At 40.7% G+C, this 22,494-nt stretch overlaps 1 protein-coding gene across 1 annotated transcript in view; it reads left to right on the top strand.

Annotated features, from left to right (window-relative positions):
- The window catches only part of thsd7ab (thrombospondin, type I, domain containing 7Ab), a 122,007-nt gene that overhangs the window by 39,876 nt on the left and 59,637 nt on the right, over window positions 1-22,494 (top strand). The window contains exons 2-7 of the mRNA XM_063879199.1: window positions 1,716-2,550; window positions 7,517-7,765; window positions 9,138-9,322; window positions 12,381-12,449; window positions 16,260-16,415; window positions 17,520-17,723. Coding sequence (XP_063735269.1) covers window positions 1,716-2,550; window positions 7,517-7,765; window positions 9,138-9,322; window positions 12,381-12,449; window positions 16,260-16,415; window positions 17,520-17,723 — 1,698 coding nt within the window. The remainder of the gene's footprint in view (window positions 1-1,715; window positions 2,551-7,516; window positions 7,766-9,137; window positions 9,323-12,380; window positions 12,450-16,259; window positions 16,416-17,519; window positions 17,724-22,494) is intronic.

The following is a 22,494-nucleotide window of genomic DNA, read 5'->3' as shown; positions in this document are numbered from 1 at the left end:
TAAACCGAACATTTAGAGTATGCTTTGAGGCTTCTGTGATTACAGAGTCATGTCGACTGAAGATGGATCCTGTCAGCTGTATCAGCCGCTGAGATGAGAGAAAAGGCAACAAGCTGCCTCATCAGAGGCAATCACTGCCGGAAATGTGCTCCTGATTTTCCACCAGGCGTGATTTTTAACTCTGCATGGTCGCAGTTCAACATAAGCTGCCTCACACTGACTGCCCACTGCCACAAAAGATCCAATTAGCCCCAGGGCCACATCCTGATATATCAATTACCTGAGGTTAATGTGAGGCGTAGTAAGTGAAGCTGCCCAATTAGTTTGATTTCTTCTCACTAGTATCAATAGCAATTTAAGACAAAGTGAGAGTGCAAACCTGCTTTAATTAGTGTTACCCAACTTGCTTGCACCAGCTGAGAATAACTGTGTTTAGTGGATTTTTAAACATTTTGTGGAGCTGGGCAAGTTTACAGGACATTGCATTTTGGATTCTTTCACAATGATACCTTGCTCATGTTCTTCACAGTGAAGGAACTGATTGAAGTGTTTTTTGAACAACTAAGTTATTTAATGTCACCACCACCGAGGTACAGGTGGACTAGGGGATACTGAAAGTCTTTTGCAGGTTGTACATTTGCAGTAATAATAATATTTAGTATTTTATGTCATAGTTTAAATATAAATCGCCCATAAAACATGTTAAAGACACCAAAAAAAACCAACTAATAAAAACATTTAGACGAGGGGAACAGGAAGTGCAAAAACGTTTACTCATTCGTCAGGATTTAGGACTTATTTCTGCTAAGCTCAGACTTCCTCTCATTACCCCTGTCCTGTTCTAGGACTTTCTGCTGGAACTCTACTACAATTACTGAGAGGGTACAGCGATGCATTGCCAGAGACTTGTTTACAGCCACATACATTTCATTGATGTTTGCAACAATTCCTGCTGGTTGCCAATTGAGTTTGATAAATGCCACAGATCACTCACAGCCGCTGCAAATATGCTTTCAGACACGTTCCTTTGATCACTACTAATCTCCACTGTCGCACATTGTATTTGCATTGCAAAATCATCCCTCCCCACCCCTGTAGCACCCAGACTGTTTCTACTATGCACCAATAATTGACCCATGTGTAATGCCAAACAGGGAGACATATTTTTTTTTATTGAATTTGATGTATTATTTGCACTCATACATGATGTGCTGCTGGCTGCCAACGGCTTTTCAACATAATTCACATCAAGGACCGCATTAGGGAGTTGTCTGTGAATTTACTGTCACCCTTGAATGTGCATTATATGCTTTTCCTCATTTGACAACCTACAGTAAAGTGTCTCAGTCTGTCCTTAGCATTAGGACGGTTTGAAGTGTTTGGCTAATTCATGCTTGCATCTTTTGGTTTTCTGTTTTAAAGCCACACAAGAGTTTTTATATGCCATTGCTGAGGTATTTATTAATTCAGCACTTCAAATCAATTCACAGCATGTAGAAATATGTCTTTAAATATTACATTTTCACAAATCCAAAAGCAAATAGTTAACCTGATGCAATCTGTCAATCCCATTAAATTGAGGAGCTTTATTATTCCAAACCAAAACCACTTTTATTTCCGCCTATTTCTGAGCTGTTTTAAATGATGTTTGGTTATATGATTAGCATTTTTCTTCATTTCATTTTGTAATTTGAGCCTCTTCATGTGCTTCACAGGTCCATGGGGTCGATGCATGGGCAGCGACTGTGGCCCCGGTGGAAGCCAAAGCCGGGCAGTGTGGTGCGCCCATGTGGACGGCTGGACGACCCTTCACACCAACTGTGACCAGGGCCAGCGCCCTTCCAACCAGAGAAACTGTTTCCGTGTGTGTGACTGGCACAAGGACCTTTATGACTGGCAACTGGGTGCCTGGAATGTGTGTGTGCCAGTTTCAGCAAGGACCTTATGGGCCTCACGGCCGTTCACATGTAGTGGGGCTGAAGAGGGCATTCAGACCCGGGAGGTGGGCTGCATTCTCAAATCAGATGAGTCTCCAGCAGAGGATTCCATCTGTGAATACTTTGAGCCCAAACCGCGCCTGGAGCAGGCCTGTTTAATCCCTTGCCCTCAGGATTGTGTGGTTTCTGAGTATTCGCCATGGACACCCTGCTCCAAAACATGTGGAACAGGCCTCAAAACCAGGGTCCGCAGTGTCCTGGTCCCTCCACTTTTTGGAGGTTCAGTTTGTCCCAACCTTACTGAGTTTAAGTCTTGTAAACCAGGGCCTTGCACAGGTCCAGAGGGCATGTACAGTCTCAGGATTGGACCCTGGAACCCTTGTGTCCTCCCTGTAACTCGGACAGAACGCCAGGTTAAGCGCAGAAAAGGTAAAGACCAGGGGGTCAGGGAGAGAGCTGGAGTCAAAGATCCAGAGACCAGAGAGCTTATCCAGAAGAAACGAACCAGGAACCGCCTTAACCGGCAAGAGAGTCCGTTCTGGGACATCCAGGTGGGCTACCAGACTCGGGACGTGACCTGCATTCATAGGAATGGGAGCATTGGCGCACGCAAGTAAGTGGCAAAAATATTATTTCAGCGTGATAGTGGAGATCATTTCATTTTTTCCCCCTCAGTAACATTATATGACCTTTAGATTTAGTAGCTTAAGCAATTGTAAAATATTTGTCAGGGTTTCAACTCGATAATTAACATGTTAGCTATAGTTTTTCTCATTTGAAGAATAAGCAATTATCTCCCATATCACAGGAAGCAGAGGTAATCTATTTATTTATTCAATGTTGTCTGTTTTCCTGTATTTGGAGTTGTTGTCGATATTTCTACCCATCTATTTATATTTGTCAGCAGATAAATTGCTCCTCATAGTTCCTGAACCTTTGACGTCTAGTTGTACTGATCCCAGAGTCAGTGCCTTTCTAACATAATGCCAAATTTGTCCTTCTGAAAGTTTTTTTTTTTTTATCCCTGTCAGGAAGTGACACATAGCTGCTGATGTTTATCGGCCCCGTTTGTCAGTGCTGTGCTGTCACTGCAAAGGAGCGCAATTTACCACAGTGTATTATATGTCAACTTCAGATGATGAAAGTGGCAAAGCAATTTTTTTTATGACATGGGATCAATTTTTGCAACAACTTAGTATGTTACTTTTTTAAGGATCGTTTTGGAGGGTTGTCCTATGGTTTGGACAGGATGTGTGATGATATGTTATCAGAAAAGTGATAAGGGACAGTTAAAGTGATGTCAATTTAACTGTCCCTTTTTTCACTTCAGGCTAAGCAATGAATTCACATTGCTACGGAAAATCTTCTCAAGTGAATAATAATGGGAAGTTATGTTCTCTATATTTAAAGGTTAAGGTCTCAACATTAAGAGAAGATCAGTTAACCCATTTCCCAAAATAGAAACAGGACATTGCATTATGTCTTCAATGGGCTTATCCCAAATACATGCTGTAACTTATGAGTACCCATACGTGTTTTTTAACCCCATGGGGGATCCAACCTGTGGCCATGAAGTACTCTCACCCTCTGACTGAAAATAAGATACATCAAATGCCTCCACTCATCTCTCAACAGAGGACATCGATGAACAACAAATACGCCAAGACTTTTAAATCTGGTCATCAAAAAAACATTCAACTGTCTATCCAATACATCAATAGCAATCAATCAGCTATTATTGCAATAGCAAGTATGGAGGAAGGCATGTACAGTTTCCATCTTCTGTTTCCTGTTGTAACTGCAGCCGAAGTACACTAAATTGATACTTAAATTCATTTGTGTTCCATCTGTTCAGTCAAAGCGAACAGGACGAAAGCAGTTCAGCAATTTCAACACAAGCTGTCGTGCCTGAAGAAGACACATCGAACTGTTTTAGCCTCAACTCAAATTGTAGGACCCTGTGAAGACTTTCTGACTCAATCCATGCATAACAATCCATGTGTTTGTGTTAGTTCATGTATAATTGGCGAAATAGTTAAATGGTTCTCTGTACTACTACACTACCTAAAAAGCAAACTCAAGCATCTTCAGCTGTTTTTGGCTATTACCAAAGAGCTTGACCTGCAGTACCGCTACCCTCTGGACTGAAACTGGGCAATACTATAGAGTCTATTGTCTAATGTGACTATTTAAAACACCTACTGTAAACAAGGAATGATGGACTTTTGGTTTTCAGAAAAAGTGTATTTGGCTTTCCAAAAGGCCCTACAGATGTATGTCTTCAATGTTTTACAACCAATTGAGGAATGCTTTCCTTAGTATCTCGTCTTCCAGTTTGAATAGTGTTTTAAAAACAAGTGTTTACAAAAATCTTGCAATTATGGACTCCAAAGGCCATAGCTGCTGTCCACTTCTTTTGACGGTTGTTAGGTTGAAGTTGTTGAAGACTTATTCTGGTTCTTGTTACAACATTCATGCTGTTATTCGTTATTAAAACCTTGATTCCTTCTTGTCATGGCTGCAAGTAATCAGCCATTCTTTCTACAGCTCCATTCTGTATCATCGCTTTTTCTCTTCCTCGACTGACGGTAACTTAAAAAGTCATAGTTCTTTGCTCAAAACTTGGTGAGGGGCTATCATAAGGTCTCTGATCTCAAGGAAAGAATCAGTAACATGTCAGTAAAGCAAGACATATCTGTCGCATGCCAATGTACTCCAAGATTTGATCAATTATGTACTAAATCTATTCATTAATGCTTTGTTGGCGCAGCGCTTTCAGTAGTGACTGGGATCAAATATTTCAAAGGAATCCTGAAAACAACTCTCATGCCCTTAGGAGCATAAATATTAATCCTGGACTTGTTTATTTCTTGTCCTGAAATATTAATAGTTGTTTTTGCCACTTTCGGAAAAAGTGGAACAAACTTCCCAGTGAGGCAGTAACCCAGTCGTATCCCAGCCAGATTCTTTCTGAACATCTTGCACACTTCATTCCCAAATTTGTTTGATGAACATCTGTCATTTGGTCCTTGCTTTCTCCATAATCCTCAAATTGTCCTCCCAAAACAGGAGACCTCCTCAATGCAAAGTCTTCTGCTTGTGTCCGATTTATTAAGCTTGCATTACGACCTTTTTAAATACTTGCTGTGCAAATATTGGGGGGGTATCACATTACATCATGGCAGTTAATGCTGCAGGCCTCGCATGCTGCAGTAATTTAGCTTGTCACCATGTTTGACTCCACCTCTTTGCTAAAGGCTTAAAGTAAAAAAAAAAATGTAATTAATAAAAGGGCCTCTTCTATCACTTGACCAACAAATAATATGTGTTTAGACAATTCCGCGGGCAGTGGCTCACTTTTTTGTTGAATGCAGTATAAGTAATGAGTATACTGTACAAGTGCTTTAATGAGGATATGAACTGACTGCTTTATTTTGTCTGAAAGCCCCTTGGAGTCCCTTGTTACCATGAGTAACACCATACATAAAGGGAACATTTTCAGACATATTCTAAGTTATTTTAATAGAGAATGAGTGTGTCCTCATTCTGTCTGAATGACTGAGATGAAGAAATAATTACTTCTTTTTGCAACTTTGAAATCTCTACAAAATGCTTGGGCATTCGCACAACAAACGGAAAATGACTCAAAAGATCCAGTGGCAGCAAAAATGGGTCATCGGCTGCATTAGGGGCTTTTTAAAACACAAGGAGTTCCATCTGAGACAGGAAATTGAGCCATCGCCCTCAGTGCATCACATTAACTGTTCAAAATTGTCGTTGTTTTCCTCAGATGCAAAATGAGTCAGAATACCAAGTGAGTTTGGCAGAATAAAACAGAACTAAGATTTCTGACAGTGTCGCTTCAGTACCACTTCAAAGACTGCAGAGGTGTTTTAATCCGCAAAGACACAGGAGAAGAAAAAAACAAAACATACTCAGCTCATACATTTCCTCATTTATCCCAAATCTGAGTTGCTGGAGGTGAAGTGTGGTGGCAGCGTCTAAATGAGAGGTTTCTAAATGAAGCAGAGCTGTAATTAGCACTAATAGCTCGTCAGCTGCAATGCCTCGAGGGGAAAGACATCCAGACTGAGGAGCAGAAAGCAGTCGGCTTTAGTTAGAACAAATTTCTAATGATTTGGAAGGGACCTAAAGTGAAGCACCGGTTATTCATTACATCTAAATGCCATTTAGATCATCAAAGATGTGTGTGAGCAATGGATCACAGGTTGTTTTGGTTGTCTTAAAACACACTGCCACACCACTCCGGTTGTACCCCTAATGTGAAACTGGTTATGCAGGGTGTATGCTAATGAGAGTAGCTAATCACACAATGTGGCAGCAGTCAAGGGTAGAGGGTTTAAAGGCACTATGCACACAGATAAAGTATCACAGATGTGTTGCTCAAAGACTATTAAAACCATGTCTTTAAGGCATCTTGGAACATTGATATTAAAATGACATTGAGAGGTAATGTGAATTGATGTCACTGTAATGAGGCATGAGTAAGCTGCACTCTGTTGATGTGTAAGAATAACAAATAGATAAAAACGTATTTTTTCTGTTGAGAGTTGTAAGGCTTATTTGCTTACCATTTGTACTTGATTATTCATTTTTGATTTGTCATTTGCAGTGCAGTTCAGTCTACTCAAAGTTGTTTATCAAGAAAAACTGCCAACTATTTGCAATTTTACAGCCTTTTAAATATTCATATTTGCTGCTTTTATTTGTCTTTATTCCAGCAGGATAACAGGGTTTATGTTGGGCATGGTAGTTGGTTGTAAACACTACAGAGACAGAACTTTATCAGTATAACTAAAATAAATAGTTCAGCACGTTTGGAAATATGTTTGCATACTCCACTACTTGTTACAGCATTGCTATACTCAGTGCAAACTGAAGCAATACCTGAGGTGAAGATAAAGCACTGCAGTCAGATGATGGTCAGAGAAAATATTCACTAGCAGAACACAAGACATCCTGCACAAAATGAATTAATAGCCATTGCACTTCAAACAGATTTTTTTTAAAGTATCAAAACCACACCATGCTCTCGAGAACCTGCACACGGTAATCTCTTTGGTTGCCAATGAAAGGATTATGCGAGTAAGGGAACTTAAGCAGTTTTGCACAGCAACGCTAAGGCTATTAGTTTAGAACCCCGCATACACTGAGGGGCGACTTTCTGGCATGGAAAACAAATTTAGTTGTTACAAGAAGTAAGTCAAGTTGAACATAGCTGAACCTAGATACATATCTGATATCCATGTGCTACAGTTAAGCAATGGGGGATGTTAATCATACAACAATTGAAAGGTCAGTGGATTATTTCTGGCGCCTGGTCATAAATGTCCTTGGACAAGGTTCTGAAACCCAAAATGTTCTCCACCAACAGTGTGTGATTGTGCATATCTTGTTTGTTTGTTTAAATCTGTTTGAAATCCACATTGTAAAAACGTCAAGTTACGGTCTCAGGGTTTTATGGCCGACTATTTCTTGGCTCGTCACATTGGCTTCCTGGTGGTACTTAACCTTACCTTCACTCCCTTCTGTTCCCCTTCTCTTCATCCTTTTTCCAGCCAGTGCACAATGAGAGACCTGCCGCTGACTGTCCAGTCCTGCGTCCTTCCCAAGGACTGCCAGCTGACCGACTGGATCGAGTGGGGCCCCTGCTCTAAAACCTGCCTGGACCCTGAGTCTCCCATTGGCAATCGCACTCGGCTCAGACAGGTGGTCCAGTTCCCTGTTGGCGAGGGGGCGGAGTGCACACCGCTGGAGGAGTCGGAGTCATGTGAACCTCAGGGTGAAGGCGTGCGGCCCTGTGCAACGTGAGTTCCTCATGAAGACGGGAAGCAGGGCGGGGAGCCCGGCAGGGAGTGAGCACAGGCCTTTTGAATTTGAGTGAAACTGTAGATGTGTTTTTCATAGCGAACACTCGACAGGCGCTCGTGTTTCATGGGGATACAATTGCATGTTGGGTTGTGATAACACCATCCTCTTTGGTTACAGAATTGTTAAAACCCTGCTACACTCTGCAGGGATTCATTCTCTATGCCCATAAAGCTGATGCAAAAACATACAGCAGAGTGGATGGCTGGTATTCAACCTGGCTCATGCTGCACACGCTTCCTGTTGGTTGTGCTTTACTCATATCACCAAGCTAATTTGTTCTCTTGGGTGGCCGCCGGGTGTGTGTGTGCGTGTGTGTGCATGCATGCATGCGTGCGTAGTAGGCGGCATATGGAGATAGATTGGTATAAGTGCTTGGGCTGGTGCCAGACAGAAAGTAGAGACTAATGGAGGGGGACTGCAAGGATATTTTAGTCCCACAAATTCTCCTACACACACACGAGCCGACACACATGAACATACACACAAAGACTATAGGTCCCCAGATGGCCGTTATTCCCTCAGTTGCCCCCTATATCATCCTAACACAGCTACTGCTAAAACATTTTCTCATACACTAATCCTGGAGAGTGTTTGATTTTCTATATCATCTCTGTTTAGACATCGCTTTCTCAGACCCACATGATTCTGGGTTTCTTTACACAGTTTTTATCGTGTCCCCTGACACTCATTATCGGTAGCAAATTGTGACAATCAAGCAAATGTCCATAATGATATTCAAAAATCAATGTCATTTTGTCCTCATGAAAAACTATTGTTCTTCTGTCGGGTAAGTGAATGGTTGAACGGACTTTTGAAGTTTGTTAAAGTACTTCAAACTGTGCATACTCTACTTCATTTGGTTGTTTTGTTTATTTCATCACAGTATCATTAGAAACGCAACATACATGCATGCACAAGGAGCAGGGGCAGGCAACTGTGTTACATTTTGACTTCGATTTGGTAGACATTTCCACAATTTTGCTCCTTAAATAAAGCAGACTGATTGTATGAATGGGGTTTTGGTTAATGCAAAGTGACACCGTATATTAAAGCCTGTGGTTTGACTATACTGGCGTTCTGGTGTCTTGTAGCAAAGTCATTAAGCGGGGAATGAGAATGACCATGTAAGCATTTTAAATGAAACTAAAACATGCAATTCATCATGTTTTCAGAATAGGTTCTTGGTAATATTTGGTTGTAGCTGTGCAACACATCCTTAGGTGCTGAAGTTAGATCTGCAAAATGATATATGTTCTGTCCTTTGACACAACACTACACCCACAACATCCATGTGCTCTTCCTCTGTAGCTACACCTGGAGGAGCACAGAGTGGAGCGACTGCCGGGTTGACCAGTTGCTAAGCCAACAGGACCGTAGACGTGGCAACCTGACAGGACTCTGTGGGGGAGGCTTACAAACCAGAGAAGTTTACTGCGTCCAGGCCAACGCTGAGCTTCTCAAATACGTCAATGACCTCAGAGAAATGGACAAAGGTAGGAAACAATTCCTCTGAAACATTAATTCATCTCATTTAAAAAAGTCCAGTATTAGTGCTGGGAAGTAAAGATTCTGCTGCAAGGCCTAAGTCATTATTCATGCTCATCCTAAATACGTTTCTTTAGAAGCATTTTCATTTACATTTTTTGCAAGATATTGACAGTCTGAATGTTTTTTACAGTCTCTGTTTATTTGCCCAAATTGTTCAGTGTACCAGCTGTACTGACATTAGCTGCAGTAAGCTAGCAACCTATATCAAAACAAGCCACTTTAAATGCTGCTCTTCTGTGTGGCATACACAATAAAAGATGTATTTTTATCTCTTGTTTTTGTCCACTGCTCTCTTACTGTCCTCTGTTTGTTCATGAATCCATTTTTCTGAATTGCACATGTTTGTTTTATAGATCTCAGGAGGCTGTGTAGCATCTTCCTTCAATATTGTAACCAAAGTCAACACCACAGCTGCATATGTCAAATCATACCCCACCACACAGCACAACCTGAAACAAATTAGCTGAACTCTCAAGTGTAACTCTAATAAATTTGATCAAGCGCAGTTACGTGACAACTTACATCCGTCAACTTCAGTCCCTCTGTGGATTTGTAGCAGATAATTGCATATCAAATGCTTGTAACAGAGGTATGCCTTCATGTTGACTGATGTCCAAATATACAATGACATGCAATATTCGCTTTGTGTTCATACACAATGTATGTTCTTTTTATCTTCTGTCCTTTTCATGCTGTTGCTATGCTGTCAGATGCAGGTTTTCTGCTAACATTTAAAAAGCCTTCTACTCACTTCCTTACCCGCCATTTTACCTAAAGCAGATGTCATTTAAAACAAAGATTTTACTGCTTGTGTGTCCTGCTGTGACTTCACTGGTCACCAGCTCAAAGGCCTCCATTTCTGACACTTGTCAGGCCAGATTAGAGTCAAAGCTGCCCTCTTAAGGAGGATGTTAAAGACATTTGATGAGGCTAGGCTTATGGAGACCAACATTGTAGATCGCGTGAGGGAAGGTGACAAGGTCAAAGAGGAGGTGAGATGCCCGTCATCCCTTGTTCTGAATGAGGAGAGATGTTCCTCACGCAAACAGCTTGAAGATCAGTCAGTCCAATATGGTGGCATTTAGTGGAGAACTCAGGAAGGACCATTTGCCAAAATGTGATATCTGATGTAACTCAAGCTAGTGGCAGCTGGAAAGCATAATACACTGCCTTCTTTTTTAATTCTAATCTCAAACTATCTTAATGTTGAATTAACGCTTGATGGATGACTTTTGAAGGGAAGGCTGGCAGTAGAGCATGGTTTTTCTGAGTTTAGATTGATCGGCAGTCCTCTGTGTATCAGCCATAATGAAAGAATAATGAGTCAGCTCGCCAAGATTAAATCCATCGACAGACAATGTCCGGACAACGCTCACTTTACAATATAAGAATTAATATTTCATGTGTACTTTATGATATTGTATGCCCTTACTAAGTGCTGTAGTGGCTAAAGGACAAGTGAACGCATGCAGTTCACTTACCTTTTACATGATAAAGCACCTATAACCTCTATTAAAATACAGTTAAAGATTCATCTAAAGCATCTTGAGAGTAGGCAAGTCAGGGCTAGAAATGTGCGTGATGTGTATTTGTACAAACACTCACACACATGCAATCTGCACAAACTTCTTATCGTGTTGGTGCAGGATTTCTTTCCCCTCTGTTGGGGGTTAATCTCCCAGCCTACCACTGAGACGAAGAGGCAGGCAGTTGCTCAGTGGAGTCTGCTGCAACCAACACTCTTCCTCCCCTCGCTCATGAATAAAAATGGCGAAGATCTGGCATCAGTTTACCATCTCCTTATCCTTAAACTTAGTCTTTACAGGGGGTAGCTGTTATCTAACCTTAGATCAGTGTTGCAGTCTAAGAAACGTCATCCGACACTTCCTCAGCTAAGGCTGAATAAGGTTTGTTTTATTTCTGCTCTGCTGCTGGAGCATATGGATCCCTAAAGCACTCGTCTCAACCCTGTGGGAGTTGACATTTCGGTCACCTTTAACAGTATTTGACAAGAAGATTGAGTTAAAAGCCCTTTAAAGGTGAATTAACACTGAGTGTAACAGGAGAGGTTTATTCAAATACAGTATGTAAGTTCATACTGTCATTGCAGGTTAGAACAATGTCTTTGAAAATCAGGCGGCACCAAAAATCACAGTGTGGTGCAGAACTTATGAAAAGAAAGTTCAACAAGTTCAAAATTCACTTTCTTTCTAAATCTAGAATATCAATATATATCTCATGTATGCGTGTTTGATGAAGTGCTGGAGTAAGGAAATGGTTAGCCTATCTTAGCATTAAGTGCTAGCTTGGATCTGTCAGAAGTTTAAAATACATCGTCCGACTTCTTTCAACATCCCTGTCATATTTACACAACATCTGTTGTTTGAGAAATGTGTACAAAAGAAATGTAAAACAGTTTTAACTTCCAACAAACTCTAACCCTGCAGCCACAACCAGACTTGCGAAACAGGTCTTTGCCAGACAAGCCTTAAGGATGCTACACACAGTCATTATCCCTTTGCTTTGGTTTTACAAGAAATCCAGTTCTTAACTCCTCATTAAACCCACACTGATGTTTAACCTTTTTTTTTTGTTGTTGTACAGTACAGCTGTTGGTGTATTTAGGTCTGAGAAAGGCCAGCTGTTTTCCCTGCATCCACTTTTTCTATGCTAACCCAAGCCAAAGACATCCTTAATCTTAACAAATAGTCATGAGAGTGATGTACATTTACTTTTAATCTCAATCTTAGAGAGACTGCAAATAGGCACAACATGTTGGACTTAAAAATTAAAAAACTAACCATCAAGAAATCATCCACAGACCAAATATATTAAAGTACAGATTTTGTTATGAACAAGCCCAGGATATGATGCCATGCTCTCGTGCTGCTGCTGTTGCATTAGTTTCATGTGTGCTGTTTCCCCTCGCTGTGTTTGTTTGATAGTGCCTTCGTCTCCCTGGTGTGTGCGTAGCTAATAGCACTATCTCCCCTGTAATTACAGCGGGTCAGACCCAAAGACAGCAGAAGCCTAGTGTCCCCCCTCTCCTCTCCATCACCTTCCAGATCACAGGTAGGTGTTTTTAGTCACGCTGATAACGAAAATCCAGCCTGTCCCTCTGCTTTATGCCTCCCGGGTCTCTCTTTTTTCCTTTTTCCTTCACTCTCCTACTCATTTTCAGTCTCTCTTTATGATCTACCCTTCCCTTTGCTTTGGACTCCTCTATCCTTGATTCTCCCCCTCTTCTTAGTCATGGTTTCTCCCTTCTCCTCTATCCTTGTTTCCTTTCCTCTCCTCTCCTATTTTAAGCACTTATTTTCTCTGCTCTCTCATTCTTCTAGCCTATACTGTATTCCTACTTTATTTCCTCTCCTCCCATGTACTATTTATTTCTTCTCCACCACCCTCCTCATTGTTTCCTCTCATCTCCTTTACTTTTTCTGACCTCTGTTCTCACTACTCTTCACTCCTTAAAATTATATAATATATTTATTTATTTATTTGTAATCCCCTCTTTCCTTATTCCTTCTCGAATTCTACCTTCCCCTCTTGGTCCATGTTTCTTCCTCTCTTCCTACCTTCTAGTTTTTGTTCCCAACCTCTCCTCTCCTCTCCTCTCCTCTCCTCTCCTCTCCTCTCCTCTCTCCTCTCCTCTCCTCTCCTCTCCGCTCCTCTCCTCTCCTCTCCTTGGTTCTCCTTTCCTCTCTTCTCTGCCTATTTCTTCACTTTGCTCTTCTATGTATAATGTGAAAAAAAGAAAACATGATGATTCATATATCGATTTCAACACTTTGATGGTGTGTCCCCCCCGCTGTGAGGTTTAACATTTTTATAGATTTGACTGTACTCAACATTTCAACAAAGTTAGAAACCCAGACAGCTACTCTTTATCCAGACAGCTCAGTATTATTGCCAAATCTAACAAAAGGACAAGTAGTATTACAACAAAGTTCTGTATTCTCACTTCAAACTCCAGGCAGGAGAGTTGAAGCTTTGTTCCCCCACAAACAGAATATGGATGGTGAGACGCGAGACGTTTTCCACCGCTGCAGACAGTAAGCCACACTCGCATGAGGGATTTTTTCCCCCTCCGTTGTCAGTTCAGAACACTAGAAAAAAAAAATGCAACTCAGTGAAGAGCTCAGTGTAAAATACTAATAGAGAAGCAGGATATCGAGATTTTTTTTTCTCCACTCTGTTGGTCCTCAATGTTGTATTCTCAAATGGATTGATGTTAAAAGACTGAAGTCAGTGTAGTTCTCGAATGCAATGTGGATTAACAGTGGCTCAGCAAACTCACTATTTGACTTTCAGTGTATTTGTAAGAGGAATTAGCCATTTTGCATTTCAAAAACCCCACTTGCCTCCTATCCTTGTACAGTTCTGAGGGAATTATGATTCAGCTCTCTCGACTATGTGAGACTTTAAGCTCTTAGATGTCTTGTGTGAACAGTTGGAATACAGGAAATGAAGTGCCTCAGGTTGAACATGTAAAGAGATTTTTTTTTTGTGAATCACTTAATATCCGTCATAAACCGAATGTATCACTCACTACTTGAAACGTGGAGATCAATCCATCCTTGTAATTTGCAAAGAAAAGTCTTTTATTTAGATTTTTTTTTTAGAATCTACCAGAGATGTCTTAATTCTGAACATCACAACTTTGAAACATCCCAAACAGATGGTGCCAAGGCGGTGTTCAGCTTTGCTGCAGTAGCATCGAATTAAAATAAAATCTACTCTCACTAACAGGTGTTGATGGAGTTTATTACAGGATATAAAACGAGCACTACACTCACTTTAGAGTAGCTCATGTTTTAGGATTTTTATTATTTTACATCAAAGTTTGTTGAGATGATAATTGTATATGAAGTGACTTACACACTCTTCAATACCAGTACAACCTGCCTACAGGAACAATCTGGGGTAACTATCACCCAAGGACACTTCAAACTGTTGACTGCAGGGGCTGGGATCAAACCACTGATTGGTAAACTTAAAAACACCCCTATGCTTTATATCCCATTATACTTTTTTAATGCTGTTTCAGACCAGGCATTCACACGTATCGAATGCATTTTAGAGTGAAGTCTGATTCACACACGTCTGCCTGTGTGTGCAGCTGGAAAAGGAACAGGTTTAAACAGAGAGTGGAGCTCCAGGCAGGGGGTTCAACCTGTCTGCTGAGTGAGCAGGATTCACTCTTATCACCAAGGACGACCTGCAAGCATGAAAACGGAGTCCTGTCGGGCTGGTGTTTTTAGGAAGACATTTTGGAAAATACAAAGCAGCACATAGGTAGCTTAGCACAAAGGCTCCATTGAGGAGGTAGCTTGATCATGTCTAAACGAAATCTACCTACCAGTACCTCTATCACTTCATTTTACATGTTGTATCTCATTTGTTTAATTTGTATTGTACATGTAGTGTTGTGGTTTTGTTGGCATTTTGTGCCATTTACTATGGCACGCTAAATGCTATTATTTACCCCTAAAAAATGTAGTTTGACACCACTGAGGTCAAAGCTGTTGCTGGCGACAGAAAAAACGTTGTCCTGTTTTTTTTATTTTGTACTTAAGGTCTCATAACTATTTCTACATCCAAGTGACATCCCTGCAGCCTACATATGCTGGTAGCTTAGCTTGTTATGAACAAAAACATGTGTATAACTTGATTATGCAGCACATAGTTCATGTTTTAATATCATTTTTACAAAAAAGAGCCCAGCGAGCCAAACATATGTAAAAAGGGCTTAGACCTCAGAGGGTACCAGAGACAACATGTTAGTTGATGAGTTTTAGAGGTGCGAGTAGGTGGATTTTGTTACCTTTGGATAAAGCCACGCCAACGATTTCCCACTGTTTTTATTCCTTATGCTTACTGTGATTAACGGCTGCTGTAGAGAGTAAGAAACAAGAGTAGTATTGATCTTCACATCTTACTAATAAGACTGTTTCAAAATATGTCATATTTTCCCGTAAGGCCCTTACCACCATAACTGCCACTTTCTGAGATCCGCGATGACCCGGGGATCTAGTGAGAAGTCCCCTTTCTTCATCTCTGTTTTTATATTTCCCATCAATCTCCACCTTCCAGTATCATATAAGACTCAAAAAGAAACATAGATGCACAGCTCTTGAAAATACAGTAGCACTAGTTTGAAATGACATAGACACCACCATGCATATTTTATGTGCATGTATGAATGCATAAACTCTGTATCTTCTAAAACCCCACACATCAAATGTATTCTTCTTGGCACGATTCATCAGATGTTTAGAAATGTGTTCTGCAAAGTTGTCACAGAGCTGTGCCTTGCATTGCGATAGCATCTCTCCTTTTTATTTCCTCAGTGGGAGTTTAGACACAGCCTACCAGTTGCATCATAGAAAGGGGCTTTATGAATCTTGGCACGACCAGGGACAGAAGGTGCCAAATTATACCTCATGGTATAAACATGAGCCAAAACTTTGTCACTGCTCTTGCGCACCTTTAGTGTTGTATTGGTGCATCCTCTCCTGTCTCAGGTGAGGTCTGTGGGCAAGGCTCCATTCCACAATGTGTTATGTTACTTGCAAGGTGCTGCAGGAGATAATAATTGCAAATGTATCATTGTGACATGCTAACAGGCTGGCAATAAACAAAAGGTATAATAGTGTTTACTTCACAAGCATATTTAGTTGTTTCTCCAGTGTGGTTTTGCTCTCTATGGGGACTCGAAGGCTAGGAATAACAGTAAATAAGTATGTTTATGTCCCTTGTTCCTTTTGATTGTTATGCTGGTAAAACTTCCTCACATAGACAAACCAGAATAGCATCAAAGTAAAGCAGGTTCATTTGATGAGTTGCTTATTTTCTTTTCCTTTTTGATCATCTACAAAGCCTCCCGCCCAGTGGAAAACAAGCTGTGCGAGGGTCCGATTCCCAACAGGTCCCAGCTTTGCCAAATCCCCTGTCCCATCGACTGTGAAGTGTCACCCTGGGGTGCCTGGGGGCCGTGTACCTTCGAAAACTGTGGTGATTCAGCTGGAAAGAAAGGTAAGAAGACAATTGATGAAAATTATGATTTATTTTGAACCTTGCGTTCTCAAGCCTGTTTAAATGTTTGAAGCTTTTTCAGATTTTCCCACCTACCTTGACTTCTCCTGTGTATTAGTTTTCCTTTTTTTGGTTCTTTTGAAGATAACAATGTTATAAATATGCAAGTACATTATATTTCATTCACTTGTCACAATACTGGCCTCCTATTTTCTGTGCTCTTGTTTTGAGTAACTATACCAGCGTATAAATAATATACTATTAGTCATACTTAGGTTCATTTCCTTTACTGAGATGCTCTCCCATGCACAAACCTGAAAAGATAAGGTTGTAATATATTCAACGCTTTGTTTTTACAGTGTAGTAAATTCTGCCTAAGATCCACTAAACATTTTATATAAGCTCATTTTCTTTAAGAGATCAGTAAAACATTATTGTTGAGTGTGATTGCGTTCATGAGCATGGAATCTTCCTTATCATTTTTTTTATTACATAAAACATTCAGTATAAATTATCCCTGTTTAATGGCAGTATTTAGCAGGTGTTCTGTCAGATGATTCATAGTTTGGATAAAGTAAAAATGTTCCTGTAATACTATACACTTATCTAATATAACGTATGTGAAAGAGCAAAGAAGTGATCAACGTCACTGTGACAGTCTGCATGACAGGGTTCATTCGTAAACTCACAATATAAATGTTCTTATGTGCCAACTCACTGCAAAGTAAATGAGGAGGGTAAGATTTCTGGCAGCATTGAGCTCTGTCCATTTGAGGAAAACAGGTTTTTCCTAATTTTGTAATTAGTATTAATGAGCTGTCTCAACGAGTTCGCCATCAAACCAAACCAAGTTGATCACCAACATTTATCATCAGTGGTGGAAGAACGACTTCCATTACAAGTAAGAGTCCTGGACGCAACCGTAAAAGTAAGAGTACAGAAAGTATCAGAAAAAGTACCTCCAAACTAAAATAAGCCATTCTTTAAAGCTATAACTTATACCACTGTTTTGTAAAATGATTGTTTATAGATCAAGTGTCATTGTTAATGTAGAACCGTTACGGTGTGTTGTTTGTGATGATGATGTCTTTATACTCGCTGCAGGTTTCAAACTGAGGAAGCGACAGATCACCAACGAGCCAACAGGAGGGCTGGGAAACTGCCCGCACCTGGTGGAGGCGGTGCCGTGTGACGAGCCCAGTTGTTACGACTGGAAACTAATCGGCCTGGATACATGTGTTCCTGATGAGGAGAACCAGTGTGGATCCGGCACTCAGCTCGTACAGGTCCAGTGTGTCAACGGCAGCGGTGAGAATAGACTTCAGTCGGATTGTTCAAGTTGATTACAAGATTATACTGGCTGAATTTGATGAGCTGCGCAGCTGTCGCTTATGCTTCATAATCTAAAAGGTGGTAAGATGATTAAAGGTCTGAATGTGCTATTGTTAACACAATGCGGCACCAGACCGTACAATTTAAACAAGTCTATCATTAATATTTTAAGTTGCAGTTAAAGTCCAAGTCCCTATGTAACCAAAGCAACGAAAAAAATTAAGATTGTAAAAAGAACTCCAACAAATAGGCTCATTAAAAACGTGAAATACAAGATCAAATTAAGTGTTTAGCAGATCTTTTTAGATATTCTCTGAAATATTTTTCAACCAAAAGTCAGGGCAAAATAAGTCTTGTATATCTCATCTATTTCAAAACATACTTTTGTTATCCACATTTCACAAAGAAAAACATTTTATCCAAACAAAGCATAACTGATGTAACTTAATGGTTTGTGTGCCATAGTTTGTGTGTGAGACTAAAGGGTGTTGTACTGTACAGAGAGTTGAAAGTCTAGGGGAGGAGAAATGTTAATGACAAACAGAAGGGTAAAATATGTTACTGTTCGGGTTCTTGAAGTGGTAAGAGCATAGAAGTGTTAATTGTCTTAATAAAGGTGTAATAAACAAGATATTATTCATCCTTCCTAGAGACAGTACTTGTTGATTGACATTATATAGCAAATTCCATTTTGCTTCTTCATCACTCTCACAGTTTGTAGTGGTTTTTGACCCACCTCTATTTGCAATAAGAAATGAAGATCTGACCTTGTGTGCAAAATCCTGTATTTTTCAAGATCACCTCTCCACTGACCCTCCGCAGTAGACTCTGTACGTGAGGAGATTTCATTGACTCAGCTCCATTCATCCACTCTGTGAAGAGTTCTCTCCAGACTCCTCTCCCTCCAGGCCTCCTTGCTCCTCTCTCTCTCTCTCTCTCTCTCTCTCTCTCTCTCTCTCTCTCTCTCTCTCTCTCTCTCTCTCTCTCTCTCTCTCTCTCTCTCTCTCTCCTGTTAAACCTCTTCTACTTTAATGCTTGCTTGATTCAGCGTTGCCACCCCTCTCACGCTGTGTCTCATTACAGTCTTCCTCTCTGCATGCACAATTAAACCTTACTCTCGCTAAATCAAATCAATCCTCTGTGGCCACAGGTCTTCCAGTATCTAGTGCTCTTTGCTGCTTTTTAGTGCTATGCTTTTTAACTGTAAATATTTAATATATAAGGTGCAGTGCTACAGCTATGCTTCCAGACTTTCCTTTTGCATTCAGGTTGTGAGCAAATGTTATTATTACATAAAATAGTAATATTGATTTGCATACGTCTGGCAAGGTGTAGATGACATCCAAGAGGAACAACTAATATGTTTACTGGTATAAAAGTACTAATACTGCCCATGCGGTAGTGTATATAAATGTAATAATATGTTGTAGTTCGTATGTGGAAACTATTTTACACTTTGTACCTAGTAACTAGTGGAGTAAAAAGAAGAATATTTTGTAGTTCAAGTATAAAGAAGCATAAAATGGAAATCCTTAAAGGTCACCTATTATGCAAAATGCACTTAATGTGTTGAATACATGTATATTTCTCCCCTGTGTGTTAAGAGAATCAGAAAGTGTCAGCAAAAAAGGTTCTCCCTCTTTCATTCCTGATCCAAGTATGTTAAAGCCACTTAGAAAATGGGTGAGTTAGATTTCGGGTTCACATGTGACATAAATTCATCTTTGACGTCATTTGTGGGTTGTACGGCATTAGCAAGAATCCAAACAGGGTTTTCCCCCGCCCACCTTCTTATTTGAATCCCCTTCCGCAGCACCTCTGTGTGTCTGTGTATTTCTGGGCACAGGTTTCAGCAAGATGTCTAAGACTATTCGGAAACGTCCAGCTGCATGCGCAAAGGATCATAAATGAACCCTTGCACCATTGAGTTTCCTCCTGATGAAACGAGAGAGCCAAAAACACTTGCGCAAAGGGGCATGGCCAACAGCAGCTCATTTGCATTTAAAGCTACAGACAAAAAAAACAGCACTTTTGGAAAGGGGCTGAAACAGAGGCGTTTATGGCATGCTACAATTCATGATCTGTTTGTTATTTTGAGCAAAAAACTTCAGAGAGATGTTCTTTATATATCTGATACCTATAATGTATTGTTGAAATACAGTAATACGTCACCTTTTAGTACAGTACAAGTACCTTAGCATTGTACAAATGCACTGCACCTCTAGGAAGCATCTTCAGTCCCAGAAGTACTCAGTAAATCTTAGCTTGTGATAATGCAGGGTGACTTTGTTCAGGTTTTCTCTACTAGAGAACTTGATTTGTCCTTCTATCGTCTCCCACAAATCACAGTTTATTGTGTAAGTGCAGGTATTCGGTGAAGTTGGCCCGGTTATTACAGCACCTGTACTGCAGGACTCACGCAGACTCTGCAGTGTTCTTTCACTCCTGACTTCGGTTGATTGATCCTCCCCCTACCGTCACTCCCTCATCTGATGAAAATTGATTTGTTCTGTTTGGATTTTCTTTTCGCTTTTCGCCTCAGAGAGTTTGCGCTGCAATGTCAGCTGTATATTTTCTCCAAGTGTGTCGCGGTCATAAAAGAAAAGGCCACACAGCCGGGCCCCAGACAAGAGACGAAGGTCGATACAATTGTTATTGAAACTGGCTATTGATATTCCCCATGCTGACTGCCTGCCCACTTATACTGGGAGCTGTTTCTACTGTGCACTCTAAGCATGGAGGTCTTCTTCAATTGGGTGGTTCATTCATGTTTTCTCTGTGTGAGCCTGAAAGCTGCTCGGGTCCCTTGTCACTTCTTATTTTCATGCCTTCTCAGTTCACCCATGATTGCTCATCTGCAAATCTGTCAAAGTGACATCTTAATGCAACGTCTGACGTTTGAAGCTCAAGTGATTCTCCTCAATTTCAATTCAATTTTAATTCAACCACTGAAAGGTTTACATTTTCGTGGGTGTATGCACCGCTTACATAGAAAATATGCTCTGCTTAGTTCATGGCAGCAAAAAACAGCAACATAGAGGACTATGTGGGTTAATATAATCCACTTATCGCTGATGCTAGGAGCTCATTAATAAAACATGGACGATAGTGTACAAATGTGGAAATCCCACGTGAGTTTGTTCTGCCCATGTTCAATGCCACTTTAGTATGGAGATTGGCCGGACTCAAGAGTGCATCACTATGAATATATAATGCACAGATAATCCATAAAAAAGGGTTATAATCAACTGTCATGTCCCTATGAAACTCAAGAGTGAAATGTTTGGAATTATTTCTGTGGTGAAGCGCATTTATGTAAATCCAGGAGTAACAGAGATGTCAGTGGTTTAAATGCTGTTGGCAATTTGTGGTTGGTTTAGATGTTGAGGTTTTACAGATTCTTTGATACAGTCTGTGTTTAAACATTACTTTCAAATGCAGTTTTACCAAGTTAAATTTGGATTAAAAGCTGCACAAGGCAACTTCAGCGCCTGGAGATTCCCACAGAACGCAATAAAAAACTGACAGGTTTGTAAAGCTATGTTTGTACCTATAATTCTTTGAATGAGATCAGTAAATGCCACAGTCCATCCTGATGTTTAAAAACCTGGCCTGGTTCTTAACAAACAGTGTAAAAAAAGCAGAACGTCAATTGACTGCTTCAATAAATCTCTTTTTCTGGACAGAATCCCCTCTCTGTCTAGGAAACATTTTGTAATTTGCTTATGCAGTATGTTTCGAATCCTCTCCTTATGTCGACAGATTCCCTTCTGGTGTTCAAACCAGACACATGAAATCAATCAAAGAATGCTAAGTTGTTACTTGTGCCAGTTGTATTATATCTTTCCCAAGTTGTCTTAGAGAAAACAGACATCTTAAGAAAACGAACACGTCTCTCAAATTCAGAATGTGCTGTGTACTTGACATCGCGCCATCAATTAAGACACGCAGACAGCTGTTCGCAGCTGCTGCCACCATCTCTGTACTGAAGAGTAGTCTGAGGGTGATAATTTCATTCTTGCAATGAATCTTTGAGCCCTCAAGTTTATTTTCATTGCCCAAGGTTTGGTTTGGATTTATTGGTCAATCACATGTGTAAAAAGATGGATGAAATATCGCACACAAACGATATTATGATAACAGTTTGGTGCCAAAAACAGGTCAACACCTGCTCTAATGGTACGTATCTTATATGTCGGTAATTGTTGTGTTCCATCCATCCACCCATCTTCTCCCGCTTATGCGTCAGGGTCGCGGAGGTAACAGCTCCAGCAGAGAGCCCCAAACTTCTCTTTCCCTGGCCACATCAACCAGCTCTGACTGGGGGATTCCAAGGCGCTCCCAGGCCAGCGAAGAGATATAATCCCTCCACCTGGTCCTAGGTCTACCCCTCGGTATCTTCCCAGGTGGCATCCTCACTAGGTGCCCGAACCACCTCAACTGGCTCCTTTCAACGCGAAGGAGCAGCGGTTCTACTCCAAGTCCCTCCCGGATGACTGAACTTCTCACCTTATAGGAAATGCCAGCCACCCTGCGGAGAAATCCCATTTCGGCCGCTTGTATCCGCGATCTCGTTCTTTCGGTCATGACCCATCCTTCTGGCTCAGCTCTCTTTTCGTCACAACGGTGCAGTAAAGCGACTGCAGTAAAGCGACTGCAGTAAAGCGACTGCAGTACTGCTCCGATTCTCCGACCCGTCTCACGCTCCATTGTTTCCTCACTCGAGAACCATACCCCGAGATACTTG

This window comes from Eleginops maclovinus, chromosome 3 (genome assembly GCF_036324505.1).
Source record: "Eleginops maclovinus isolate JMC-PN-2008 ecotype Puerto Natales chromosome 3, JC_Emac_rtc_rv5, whole genome shotgun sequence".
Taxonomy (NCBI): domain Eukaryota; kingdom Metazoa; phylum Chordata; class Actinopteri; order Perciformes; family Eleginopidae; genus Eleginops; species Eleginops maclovinus.
Note: the sequence above shows the minus strand (reverse complement) of the source record. Positions and strands in the feature narration are given on the sequence as shown.